Raw genomic sequence first — 14,189 nt, forward strand, 5'->3', positions numbered from 1 at the left:
GCAAACCCCACAGCTGAATGCTAGCAAAATGAGAAAAGCACGACATGCTTTCCAAAATGCAAAGGCTATTCAACATACAATGATGTTCTTACTCAAGGGATTAAGCACTGGATTTCTGCTGTAAAAATTTTCTTTTACAATATAAAATAATGGAAAGACTTCTACTCACTCTTGGGAATTCTCTTCTTGATCATTACTTTTTTGTGACATCTTTCTTGCCCTGTCTTCTGTTATCTTACATAACCTTTATCTTCTCTTACATAACCTTTATCTTGTGTTATCTTACATAACCTTTATCTCTCAAGTACATCGTTGTGATTTTACTTTTTGTGTGTGATTATTGGATTGAATGAGGTGGCTCTAGGTGGGCAGTGGCTGGGTTAGCCTTTGCTCCCTGTCACATTCCAAGGACTCAGCACATCACGGGCACTCAGTACATATTTGCTGAGTGATGAATGGCTAAATGAATGAGTAAATATCCAACAGTTTGAAAAAAACTTTTCTGGGTAAAATAAAACATTGATATTTGCATCCTAATTTTTTTGAGGTTTTGCTGTTTTATCTAATCTCAAAGAGGGTGAACCTCAGATACAGAGTACAAGGTTGCACCTTTTGTCTTTCTCTAAAGTTCTTTTCATTCTACTTATGTCTAATAATAACAGAAAATGGGAGGACAGAGACTAGAGCACTGTATCCAGAGAGATGTGGTCCTGCAAAGCAAAACACAGTTGGCAGCATAGAGACTTACAGAGCTCTGGAACCAGTGCTGGGCAAGCCAGTTGTTAGAGTGTTTCTTGTTTCTCATTAGTGCATGTGTCAGAATGTGCTGCAGGAGGCGTGAAGAGTGCCACTCTCATGGATGAAGCCGTCGAGATGGCTATCTGCATAAGGGAAAGAAGCCAAACGTTCTCCTCCTCAGCCAGAGGTAGGTTTGAAGAGACTCAACTTTACAATCTTGCAAGGACAAGGTTCTGCACTATCTGATTTTCCACTGGCCAGGTGAGTAGTTGAGCTTTTACACAAAATGAGAAACATACCCTGAAAATTACTTGCGTTACTACTAAGTCTTTTGGTTTATGCCATGTGTGTGTCTGTTAATCTGTTGCTTGCGTACAAGTGGTGCTTGACATTTTTTGTTGAGACTCTCAGGTCCCTGCACATGACACTGTGTGAGCCAGGAGGAAATCACCCACCTTGTCTGTCGCCAAACTTTAGCTGTGAATTACTGTGTCTACTGTGCAAAGAGGAAAGAAACCTAAGTGGAGCCAGAGGAAGAAATACTTTATAAAACCAAGAAAACAGAAAAGCATCCTGCAGATTGAAAGGCAGATAATCCCTCTGAAGTTGATTTAATGTAAGAACCTGAAGAAAGGAATAAAACTTGCATAGCACTCTCAAAAGGCTGGAAGGAACGAAAATAATAGAAATCCATAGTAGGAGAACAGGCCAAGATGAAGAAAGAAGGTAAAAGAAGGGGGTTTAAATAAAAACGGATAGGATAAACTGCAACACCTTTTCCTAAAAAATAATATTTAAAATACCTCAGGCCAACACTTCATCCAATACTCAATGATGGAAAGTTAATGGCATTCCCATTACATAAATAAATAAACGAATAAAGAGGATCACTATATTTACTTAAAAGTTTTAAATGTTGTTCAGAAAGTATGGCTGTCCCAAGATATAGGAAAGTGGTAATTATTATAAAGGATTAAAAATTAAAAGATGATCTGTCTACTCAGCAAACTCTAAAGAACAAAATGCAGCAGCTAGTGGAATTAATGTGTGCACTGAATTGGTTGGTAAAATACATAACTAAATATCCATCCATTCCTCCTTCCCTCCACCCAATGGCTTTCTTTTATGTCCACAATGATCAGTTAGAAATTTGGCAGGTGTGGAAAATGCTATAAAATATTGAGAAAAGAACTTAATGAGAAATGTGTAAAATGAATTGAAGATAATTAGCTGCTTTTTCAAAGCTCAGTTAAAGACACTTTGACTAAAGGAAGAGACGTGCCACATTCCTGGAAGAGGTCAATCATTATAAAGATGCTAATTCTTCCCACATTCATTAACAAGTTTTAGGTGATTCTAATAATTCCCAACAGGATTAGCAGAATTTAGCAAAGTGAAGTGATTTTAAAGTTCAGCCAGAATAAAAACGAGTAAGAAAATCAAAGGATATCTGGAAAAATATCCTTTGTGTTGGGAAAGAACTCACACTATCAAGAAAAAACCTTAAATTATAACAAGAAAAACAGTGTAGGGGAATGAATAAAAATATTCAATATTGTAATTATATCCATTATCCCCAAAATTCAATTTTCATTGAATTTTTTAAAAAGTCATCAAACTGATTTCGTAGTTAATCCAGGAAATTAAAGGTGCAAATAACTAAGTAAATGTAGAAAAGGAAGGTGATCTTGCTCTACTAAATTCCAGAATATACTACAAGGCTATAATAAACACACCAATTATGTGTGTTTATTATGCAGTATGGCAATTATGCAGGAACAAATTAATGGGACATGACAGACAGCCCCAAATAGAATCTTATATATTTAGGCATTTAATATATGAGATAAACATCATTTCAAATCAGTGATAAAAGAGAGATTATATAATAAATGGTGTAGAGGGTATTCAGGGGTGGAACAGTAGGAAAGCCATCTTATAATTTACACAAAACTGTACAGCTGAGCATTAAAAATATTATAAATTAATTTAAAGAAAATTCAGAATAATATTTTTTATAACCATGGAGTGCAAAAATTGCTTCCTAAAAAAGCCTTAACACACGAAAGCCACAAAATAAAAATTTAACATTTTTAATAAACATGAATGTATAACAGGAGGTCATCACAAAGTTAGCAGAATTATGATAAATTAAAACTGGAAACACCTAAAACCAGAACATTCTGGACATATAAATAATATCCATTATATAAAGTGCTCCTATAACCAACAATAAGAAGTTACAGCAAACCAACAGGAAATTTGGAAAAAGCTATAAATGGATAAAGGACATTTTCTACAAAGTTATTTGGAATAAAGTACATTTCAGTTAAATAGTTCATTCCATACACCAAATTCTTGATCATTTGATTTTTACCTCCTATGGAAGCCTTCTAATCAGAAAGGCAAATGGGAAGGTAATTAAAGAAGATTGCGTGAGATGTAAATAGAATTTTTTTAGTTCTGAATACATACTTCATGTTTATGTGCACATAGAAAACTGAGAGGAAAGATATCAACATGTTATCTCTAGACAATATTATTAAGGGTAATTAAAAAATTTTTTTTCATATGGTTTTGTATTTTTAAATTCTCTACAATGAGCATACATTTTTTAAATTATCAGAAATGGATATCTATATATATTTACTTAGATAATGAGGCAAATATCTAAAATCTTGGGATGGAATCAGGAGCTGCTACATAAATCAAGTGTTCTTTGCCCTACAGCATCATATGGCCAGGAAGGAAAGTAAGAAAGAAAAGTTATTGGGTTAACTAAGGTCCACTGGAGAGGAGATGAAAGTTCTATATTCTAGCTGCAAGATGAGAACTATGTGGGAAAAGATGCATATAGACAAATGTGAAGGAGAGAAGGCATTTGGCATTGCTATTCATTGGCTTATTTGAGGCAATCCAAGGACACACATCTGATGGTTGTTAATGGGAACTGCCCTCTGGGATTCAGAGGTCACATTTTGCATGCCAACAGGTTCTCATTGTCTCTGCATTCCAAGTGGGAGCTGACTTTGGGTGGTGAGCATGGGTAATGGAGTGGCAACTTCACATCATTTAGCTCGACCTGCCAGGTGTGCTCACCAACCCCCTGTAACACATTAAGCTTTCCATGATGCCTGGCTTGGAACTTATGCAAAGGAGATATCAGCTCATCAGAAATTCTGAGTCTTTAGTACACACTGGTGAATATCATGATATCTGAAAATAACATAGAGTAATTTGGAATTCTTTAAAATTCCAAGGATGTGGGGGTAATATACATAAATTAAAAGAAAGAAGCTGGTATTTTCAGGCTAAAAGACTACTCATTTTTTACCATAATAGTTCTCCCTCAAGGTAAAGAGGCCCTGGTGCTGACCATTAGCCTTCCACAGGATGGATCAAACTAAGTGACAAGGCCAAAGGGGATCAGAAGTGGGATCCCTTCTTCTGACAGAGATATCCTATTTCTACTTGATGTTAAAAACAAAACAGCACAAAACAAAAACACACAAAAAAACTTCCTACTCATTTTAGTAGGGAAGAGATAGGTCATTCAATTAATAGTCCTGTGATGATGGGGGAGGGGGAGAATTATCCACATCTAACTCAAAAATAAATTCCATCTTGTATTGAGTTAAATAAAAAATGAGACCATAAAAAGGATTAGACAACAATAGAGATGAATATAAAACTGATCTCAGTTTCAGTAAGGTCTGCCTACACACAGACCCAAAGGAAACAAAGAAAAAGGCTGATGGATATAAAAATATAAAAATGTAAAACTTCTGTATATCATTCTGTATTATATGAATATTAGTAAGTCCAAGGAAAAAGAACATATACATATCTCAACAGATGCTAAAAACGAATTTACTAGGTAGATACTTCTTTGACAAGATACATATTCTGAATCAAAAGCCAACATAAGACCTAACAGTGAAACATTAGACACATCCCCATTAGAGTAAGAATCAAGACACAATTCCTACTATTATCAAAATTATTTAACGTTCTGCAATATTTACCAATGCAATGAGGGAGGAGAACAGAAAAACAGAATAGCAGGAAAGACAAAATATCTTTACCTGCAGGCTATATGATATCAACCAACTATTAGAAACTATAAGAGAGACAGTAAGGTAGCTGATTATAAAGTTTAAAATCAACAGCTCTCCTATATACAAATAATACACCGTTACAAAACTTTATGAAACAATCCTTCTATAAAAGCAATAAAAGACATTGTACCCTGAAGATTAAATTCTAATATAAAATAAGCATTCAGCATGATTTCAATCAAAATTGACATGGAGTGTGTATAGAATTTGACAAAATGATGCTAATGCTTATCCAAACATATAAACACAGGAGAATAAGTAGAAAAAGCTTAACAAGAAAGAGCAATTGGAAATGAAAATAAATGATAAAGCTTTACTAATTTATAGTGCAATGGTGAAATCAGTAGCAGAGAGTTAACAAGAAAAGAGAACAGAGAATTTAGAAACAGACACAATTAATATGGCTATTGGACATACACTAAAGATGGTATTTGAAGCTGGTAAGGAAGAAATACATGTTGTTTAGACAAGAAGACATCTTTTTGGGAAAAATAACCTGAAACCTCTCAGCTCACACTTTACCATATTTAATAAAAAATATATCTCAGAGGTAGAAAAGTTTTAAAGAGCATGAAAGCATATAGGCACTGAAATGACTGATACTGCTCCTTTTTAAAACTATTCCAAAATCCGTTTCAAATTGTACTCATAAAAGCAATGTCCCCAAATTAAGTATTTACTCCCTCAGACTCCTTAGTAGCCGGAGGCAGCATGGGAAGCATTTGCGGCCAGTAAGACATCAGCTTAGGGTTTGGGGAAGGAGCTTAGGTTTCCTGGTACAGAGTCTCGAGGTCCTCTTCCCCTTCCTTCCCTCTGCCTGGAACACGAACATACCGCACCCACCAGTGATCAGGAGGCAAGAGGCATCATGATGAAAGCAGGCAGAAGGGAAAGATGAGACCAGCATCTCTTCTAAGGGGCCTCTATGGGTAATACTGAGCCAGTCTGGACTTACTATTGTGAGAGGCTTTAAGAAACTGTTGAGTTTTCTCTTACTGTAGCTCAATTTGAGTTCCGACTGCTTCTAGTAAAGATTATCCTGCTCGTGCCTGTAATCCCAGCACTTTAGGAGGCCAAGGCAGGTGGACATGAGGCCACAAGTTCAAGACCAGCCTGGCCAACATGGTGAAACCCCGTCTCTACTAAAAATACAAAAAATTAGCCAAGTGTGGTGGCAGGCACCTGTAATCCCAGCTACTCAGGAGACTGAGGCAGGAGAATCGCTTGAACCCAGGAGGCAGAGGCTCCAGTGAGCTCAGATCATGCTATTGCATTCCAGCCTGGGCAACAAGAGTGAAACTCTGTCTCAAAAGATAAATAAGTGAATAAATAAAAATAAAAAATAAAAAAGATTATCTTGAAGAGTAAAATACTTTTCTAAATTTACAAGAAATGGATCTGAGGATCCATTAAGGAAAACACTGATTAATCTAACATGTAAACCTTTAAAAAATTGGAAAGTTACAGACCTATAAACGAACATGTGCCATAAGTACATTTAAAAGACAAACAAAAGAATAGGAAAAATATACATGAGACATATATATAAGAATAATTGCCTAACTACATAGAACTCTTATAAACAAAAATATGTAAAATCCAATAGAAAATTGAGCCCTTTATAACTCAGCCTTAGTTGTTGCTCAGCATCACCTCTGCCATACTGGATATTAGCTGAAGCAGTCACAAGCTCCCCACCCAAATTCAAGAAGAGGGGATCTAGATGTCACCTGCGAGTAAGAAGAGCATCTAAAAATTTGAAGGCATGTTTTAAAACTACCACAAGCTGTAACTATTGAATTTAGCAATATCCATTCTAGGAATTTATCCTGTAGAAGCAAGCGAAGTTGAGCATGAAAGATATATACAAACAATGTTCATTCTAGCACTATTTATAACAACGGCTCTTAAATTTCATCAAGCCTCTGAATCACCTGGAGGCCTTGTTAAGACAGATTTCTGGGGCCACCCAAAGTTTCTGCTTCAGGAGGTCTGGCTTGGAGTTGAAGAAAATGTATTTTTAAAAAGTTTCTTGTTGATGTTGATTCTGCAGCTCTGAGCAACAGATTATGAGAACCATTGATTTATACTATTACTACCTCAAATTCTAACACTGTACTTGTTTTCCCATTCTATAAAGAAAATTTGATTCTAGTATATCACAATGGAACAGGAAGAAATCCCTGGCCTTGTTACTACCTGACAAATGTATTCTTAGTCCTATTTTTGATGGGGAAAAAGCTCTTTGGGCAACTGAACCTTAAGTTCTAACCTTCTAACCTCAGCCCAGAATTGCTCAGTAAGATTAATGTGAAACTTGAAATAGCAGAATGTTGGAGAAATTTAGTGACTCTGCTCCTTAACCTCCAATCTAAGGCATATTCAGGGCCAATGCCAGTCCCTGTCTCCTATCCTTAAATACTCCAGCTCTACAGCTGCCGCAGCCTGCCACTAACTTGACAGGCATAACAATATGAGAAGCAACAGTAAAGTCGCAGCTTTCCTAGTTTACTAACCATTCCATACTAGAAAGCCTGAATTTTCCCTAGCAGCATTCTTAAATTGGCTTCCTGATGAGTTTGGAGGCTCTCCCTGTTTTCTTGTGATACTTGACCTTTATTAATCTATTATCTGGTTATATTATCTGCCTATGTGATACACTATAGCACAGAGCAGCCAATGAGGAAGAACACTGGGGTAATCCTTCAGAACCTCTGAGCATTACTTCTTTTGTTTTTTGAGACAGACTATCACTCTGTCACCCAGGCTGGAGTGTAATGGCGCAATCTTGGCTCACTGCAACCTCTGCCTCCTGGGTTCAAGTGATTCTCCTGCCTCAGCCACCCAAGTAGCTGGGATTACAGGCACATGCCACCAAGCCTGGCTAATTTTTGTGTTTTTAGTAGAGATGGGGTTTCACCATGTTGGCCAGGTTGGTCTTGAACTCCTGACCTCAGGTGATCCACCCGCCATGGCTTCCCAAAGTGCTGGGATTACAGGCGTGAGCCACTGTGCCCGGCCCATCTGAGTGTTACTTCTAAATTCCTTTCCCTGCAGTTACTGACATCATCATCACTTTCTTAATTCAAAACTCTCCTCACTACTCACTTCATGATTTAGAAACCTCTTATCTCTTCCAATTTACTTTTCCAGATTTATTGATCTCACTCTCCCTGTAAGAACTCTATGTTCCAGGCCTTTAGAGGTAACTTGGGTTTCTGCAAATATGTACCGTGCAGTTGACCTTTATATAAATGCCATTTCCCGTCCCTGAAAGCTCCTCCCCTTGAATTCTTCTCCATGCCAAACATGTGGCCCATCATTTCCTCCAGGATGACCAGCTCCAGTGAGGAAGGATGCTGCGCTCCTCTGTAATCCCACAGCACTGTTTACATTTATATTGTATGATAATTATTTGTGATGTCTCCTGTGTTCTATAATAGTGTAAGTTCCTCAAGGGCACAGACCACATGCACTTCAGCTGAGGACTGCACACACCGCTCAGCAATGCTTTGCAGGAGCCCAGCATCATGGGACACTTTAGGAAGGTACACTCCAGATACAGGCATGTAAAAATGCACACGTCCTTTCAAAATGCATTACTGAAATTCAAACTCATAATAAAAAACTCAGAATAGAACCAGATAGTTGCAATAGCAGGTTTTAACTAATATGCAAATTAAGCAAGTATTTCTTACTTTGAGCTGTAGTCGCACCCTGGCCATAAAGAATTTCCAACAGTGTTCCCTGGAGTCCACCATGCCCAGAGCATGAACTTCATTATGAATTCCAGAAATTATCTTGTCCACATCTTCATCGCTGAACAGATCTGGGATTTCTCCTGCCCCAAAGAATGAGTAGATTCACTAAAAGATCATTGCAATTTAAATCTTACATACAACTTTTAAACGTTTGAAATGTTTTACAAGACAAAGTTCAGCATAAATGATAAGAGTTTAAAATCAGAAATGTCATGTTTCTTTATTTATGAGACATACAACACATTGAGGACAAGCCATGATGAACACACCCTCTACACCCGTACGTGTAGGAATAACATTTACTTCACTGAAGGCCTTCTCATCCATAAACAGACTAAGAAAGCAACACACCTCAAATTAGTTAGGTTTATAAGTTTCTCCCCAAAGACTGCCCAGCAAACATCTCAAAGATGAATTCTCTCTCTTTAAAGTTCACTGAAACTACAGATAATTTGTCATTGGGGAAGATCTTTCAAGAAATGTGTTGGTTTAATCACCTGATGCCAGCAAGTCATTAATCAGCACGAGGAAGCTCTCATCTAGAACCTGGGCATCTGTCAGCAGGAACACAGTGGGCATGTTCTTGGCTCCAGTTCGGATGTACAAATTGGCAAGATCTACCTGTAAGGAAAGGCCATCATTCATGTTTTGTTAAAATGCTGATGTGGCGTTGAGAGGATGTGTGTGAGTGCTGGGGAGAACTCAGTAACTATATTGCCATAGCACTGTGGGGTGCCTTTCCCTGGTTTACATATTCCTTCTCTGAGAGACCCCATTCTAGGGGACAGCAGTGTGACACCACCTCCATTTCTGACTTGTAAGGATGAGTGTCGTGTTTCTGGCTTACTGTAGCAGAGGGATGAAAACAGGCTGCAGATCACCAACTCCTTTCTCATTTTGTACAAGTGAATTCAGTGACGCCTTTTTCAGGCACTGCCGTAAAAAGAAGTCTGCTCATTTTAACAACTGTCCTATTTTATCGAAAATGGGTTTTATTTATTTCATTAGTAATATTAAAAATATGTGATTTTTTAAAACTTAAAATATCACTTGGCACAAATTGCAGGTACTATTTTGTAAGTACTATTGTTATTAAAGAGCAAAGCTTGAAAAACACACGAGAGTTTCCTGAACATGTTATTCCTATTGCATCTTCTTCTCCTATTCTTATCCAATGTGGAAGAAATCTATTTTCACTTGTGAAGTTAGTGTCTTTTTTCCCTAACCTATCATACAGGAACACTAACAGCGATAAGCATCAGGTTTGATTAACAGAAAGACATTTGTGTAAGCAAGTATTTAAGTAAATATTTTCTGAGCCAGGTTTACATGTTATTAAACCTACACAAAACTTGCAGAAATTTATTATTACTAATTTGACCATAAAGGCAAAACTGCCAAAGGTCAATTACTGCTCTAAAGAGCTCCTGCTCTCCCATGGTTGGGGAGGCCTTGGCCAAATCTGGGAGTCACAGCCCACATGGGCGCACTAGGAGCCTTGGCTTTATCTGCCAAGCAGAAGGGTCAAAAGAACTGCCTGTCCCCTTTACTCACCCGGAGTTCCTGGATTCCATAGCCCTCGGTCAGAGTGATCTGAAAGACCTCAAGGCCACAAAGGTAAGCTGCCAGCCTGGACAAGCTCTGCTTGCCACTGCCCCCAACTCCAACCAAGAGAGCACAGCCCTGAGGGGTTCGTAAGATCCGGCTGATGCGACATCTGAGGAAAGGAAGCGCCCATTATGGCACAAAATCGAAAATGCCTGTTTGTTTTTATTTATTTATTTATTTATTTATTTATTTATTTTTGAGATGGAGACTTGCTCTGTTGCCCAGGCTGGAGTGCAGTGGCACGATCTTGGCTCATTGCAGCCTCCGCCTCCCGGATTCAAGTGATTCTCCTGCCTCAACCTCCCAAGTAGTTGGGATTACAGGCACCCACCACCAGGGCCAGCTAATTTTTGTATTTTTAGTAGAGACGGGGTTTCACTATGTTGGCCAGGCTGGTCTTGAACTCCTGATCTCAAGTGATCCACCCACCTTGGCCTCCCAAAGTGCTGGGATTACAGGAATGAGCAACCGTGCCTGGCCCATATCTGTTTTGTTTATTCTTTAGATAAACAGTGAGAGACTAAATTCCAGTTTTTACTGGAAACCTCTAGTCCTTGTTCATTTGTTTCCCCATCAAACAAAGATGCTATCTTCACCCTCACCCTTGAACTGCTCCCATGACAAATCATCCTATGCTAATAACATTTTGGATTCTCTTAGTGCTTTGTTATCACCACCAAAAGTCCAAAAAGAAAATATATGCAAAGGCCTTGTGTTAAGGGCTTCAAAATATTTTGATTAGTAAGAAAGATCCAAATTCCACATCAGCACCCAAGTATGAGGACATCAAAGGGGGAATAGCCTTGTGCCAGAAATCTTTGCTGTAGAATTATTTTGGAAAGAATGGATTTGTTTAGACCAACAGATCTCTCTATGTGATTTACTCAGCAAATCAAGCACTTGTTTCTTAATGTGATTCTTGCTTCCTTCACACTAAAGCCTTCCCTTCTAACTACACCATTGTAGAATAATTTGCTGAAGCCACTCAGTACCACAAAGTTAAATTTCCACCAAGGCCAACTAATCCCTTGTTCTATAATATCCAAGGCATTCTGATTGCTTAATCTATTTATATCATGCTATATTTTACAGCTATAAATAAACTCACTTTAACTTTAGCAAAAGATGGGTTTGAAGAAATAGTTCATAATTATGTTATAAATATTAAGAAAACCAACAGAACAAAATATAAGCATGTAGATAGTAAAACACCCCAAATTTGATGCCATCATTTTGGTCTAGGTTGCTTTTCTGAAAAGAACTTAAACTTCAGAACCTGAATAATCTGCATAAATTGTTTTAAATAGTGCTTTTTGAAAAAACTAAGTTGGGATCACTTATATTAGGACCAGCACATGTGAACATTTTCTGAAAACCTCCAATAACAGAGAAGACAGGTTATTTTTACAAGCTCAGTCATCACATTAAATTTTACTTCACATGACCACACAACAAAACAACCTTGGGGAAAGCTATAAAATTACTCTGACATGAGAGATACCCCAAGCTATAAAGCAGGGTTTTCATTTCATTTTAATGTATGCTTTGAGGCTTTTAACCTCACAAGATTCACTAAGTGGCAAAGTCCCTTTCTATAACACTCAAGGACACTCTTAAATCACCTCTAATGCTGAGTAAATCAGCTTCTAGCTCATAATCCCTGATCAAAGAAACAGCCTTACCTTTTAGGCCACTGGAAATTCTGTATTGAGGGATTATATGGGAAAACTCTTTTCCTCAGTATCAATGGGAGGTTTCTGTTTCACCTGAACCAGGACGCCCATACACAGTGACTGTATATTAACCCAACCAGAGACAGCATTACTAATAGTTGATTTAACACCACGGTTTTAGATTCCAACTGAAACTTCCTTTGCACAATCAGAGGAAGGATCACAACTGCAAAGGGATCAATAAAACTACCAACACTTAGTTGTGATGACAGGAAGGGCTCTACAATTTTTGTAGGTTCTAGGGCCTAAGAAAATTTTAAAGATTAATTCTTCTAAAAATTGAATTCTCCACATCTTATTTTCTCTGGATTTTTTCTTCTTCTTGTCTTTTATTTTTGAGAGATAGGGTCTCACTCTGTTGCCTAGGCTAGAGTGCAGTGGCATAATCCTAGCCCACTACAACCTCGAACTCTTGGGCTCTAGCAATCCTCCCTCCTCAGCCTTCTGTGTAGCTGAGACTACAGGCACATACCACCACACCCAGCTCATTAAAAAAAAATTGTAGAGATGGGGTCTCACTATGTCACCCAGACAGGTCTCAAACTTCTGGCCTCAAGTGATCCTCCTGCCTCAGCCTCCCAAAGTGCTGGGATTACAGGTGTGAGCCACCACACTCAGCCTCTTCTTGTTTTCAATGATTTCTTTTTTCTTTTTCTTTTTAAGTCTTCGGCTGTTGTCACTTATTTAAGTCTTCCTGCTGGTGTCAATGAGAGATGAAGGTGACTTGGACTAGGAGAGCAGTATCGGATGTAAACATGTGATCAACTTTCTACACAGCGGTGGCAATGTTAAGCTGTTTGGCCCAGACAATGAACTGTCATTGTCAGCCCAGACAATGAACTGTGTCATCCCCAGGATAAAACCCATCCAACCACTTCTCACTGCACTTAGAATAAAATCAAAGTTCCTTATTCTGGTTACGAGGAAATACTTCGTATTGGTAAGGCCAGTTCCTGCCTCTCCATTTTTGTTATATTTTTCTCTATGCTGCAGCCTAACTGACCTTCTTTTCTGTATCTCAAACATTCTTGCCTTAGGGTCAGATGCAATCTGCTCTCTGTCTAGAATGTTCTTCCTCCAGATCTTTCCATGCTTAGCACCTACTTACCATTCAGGTCTCACTTTAAATGTCACCTCTTCACAGGGACGCCCAGTCCCTCTTTGGAAATTCACTTATTGTATTTCTCACAGAATCAACCTATTTTCCTTCTTGGCATGACACATCACTTTCTGATATTTTTCTTGCTTATTCTCTTGCTTAGTTGTTCATGTCCTTATAAATGTCCATCTTCGTCGCTAACATGTAAGCTCAACTATAGAGGGGAATGGATTGTGTTCACTGCTGCTGTATCTCAGCACCTAGAACAATGTCCGATAGGAGGGGCTGCAGATGGTTGCACAGTCTGTGCACTACACGAGGTACCAGGTCTAGGAGGTGAGCGAGAACCTTGTCAGCCATGCTGTATCCAAGAACAGTTGGATATCCAACAAAGGCTCTATCCAAGTGCCTTTTTCTAATTTTCTGCCAAGAAAGCATGAGCCCTCCCCCATTTTAAAGAATTTGCACAAAATTGCTGAAAGGCTGGCAATGTCCCATCTGGCACTCAACAAAACCTGCTTAATCAATGAAAATTAGTCCTTTGTCCCTTATGAACTATGTGACTTTGAACAAGTAATTTATGTTTCCACTTTCTTAATATTCCAGTAAAATAATGGATATGATGGCATCTCAGAAAACAGTGTGCCTATGTAAGACATTATTAAGATTGTGACATTAAAAAGCGACCCTTTTATATTTTAAAATTATATGTCAAACAGCAGATAAGAACTGATGGTTCAGAGTGCTTAGTATGATCTATTGAAAAATGACAGTTGTGGGTATCCAGCCATTCTTCCTTTTGTGAAAAAGCATCATCACTAGTTAACTCACACATGTTGCATGGCATCTTCAAACAAAACTAGGTGCATGGCAGCATTTAGTTCATTGTAGTTGTCTAAGGTTTCTGTAAGAATCGTCTTCAGCACTTCCCAGTCCTTCACTGGCATGTAATGTGGGTCCTTCCCTCTATTAGCAAAGTGGCAATAAATGAGGGGCTGTTGAAGCAGCATGTGACTATCTATACCCTGCAGGATGAGAAAGAGAAAAATATGGCATGTCAACCATCCACAGGGGTCCAGCTGCAGGCAGCATGGCCTAGCAAGGGAAAAGCTTGCAGACCCATGCATGGGTA

The 14,189-nt window shown here is 38.3% G+C and overlaps 1 protein-coding gene across 1 annotated transcript in view; it reads right to left on the minus strand.

The window, feature by feature from the left end:
• DNAH11 (dynein axonemal heavy chain 11) overlaps positions 1 to 14,189 on the minus strand; it is a 355,283-nt gene that overhangs the window by 143,302 nt on the left and 197,792 nt on the right. The window contains exons 51-54 of the mRNA XM_063667481.1: positions 13,889 to 14,082; positions 10,172 to 10,334; positions 9,115 to 9,238; positions 8,555 to 8,697 (exon numbers count right to left, since the gene is read on the minus strand). Of these exons, the coding sequence (XP_063523551.1) occupies positions 8,555 to 8,697; positions 9,115 to 9,238; positions 10,172 to 10,334; positions 13,889 to 14,082 (624 nt within the window). The remainder of the gene's footprint in view (positions 1 to 8,554; positions 8,698 to 9,114; positions 9,239 to 10,171; positions 10,335 to 13,888; positions 14,083 to 14,189) is intronic.

The sequence above is a fragment of the Pongo pygmaeus genome, chromosome 6 (assembly GCF_028885625.2).
Source record: "Pongo pygmaeus isolate AG05252 chromosome 6, NHGRI_mPonPyg2-v2.0_pri, whole genome shotgun sequence".
NCBI lineage: Eukaryota > Metazoa > Chordata > Mammalia > Primates > Hominidae > Pongo > Pongo pygmaeus.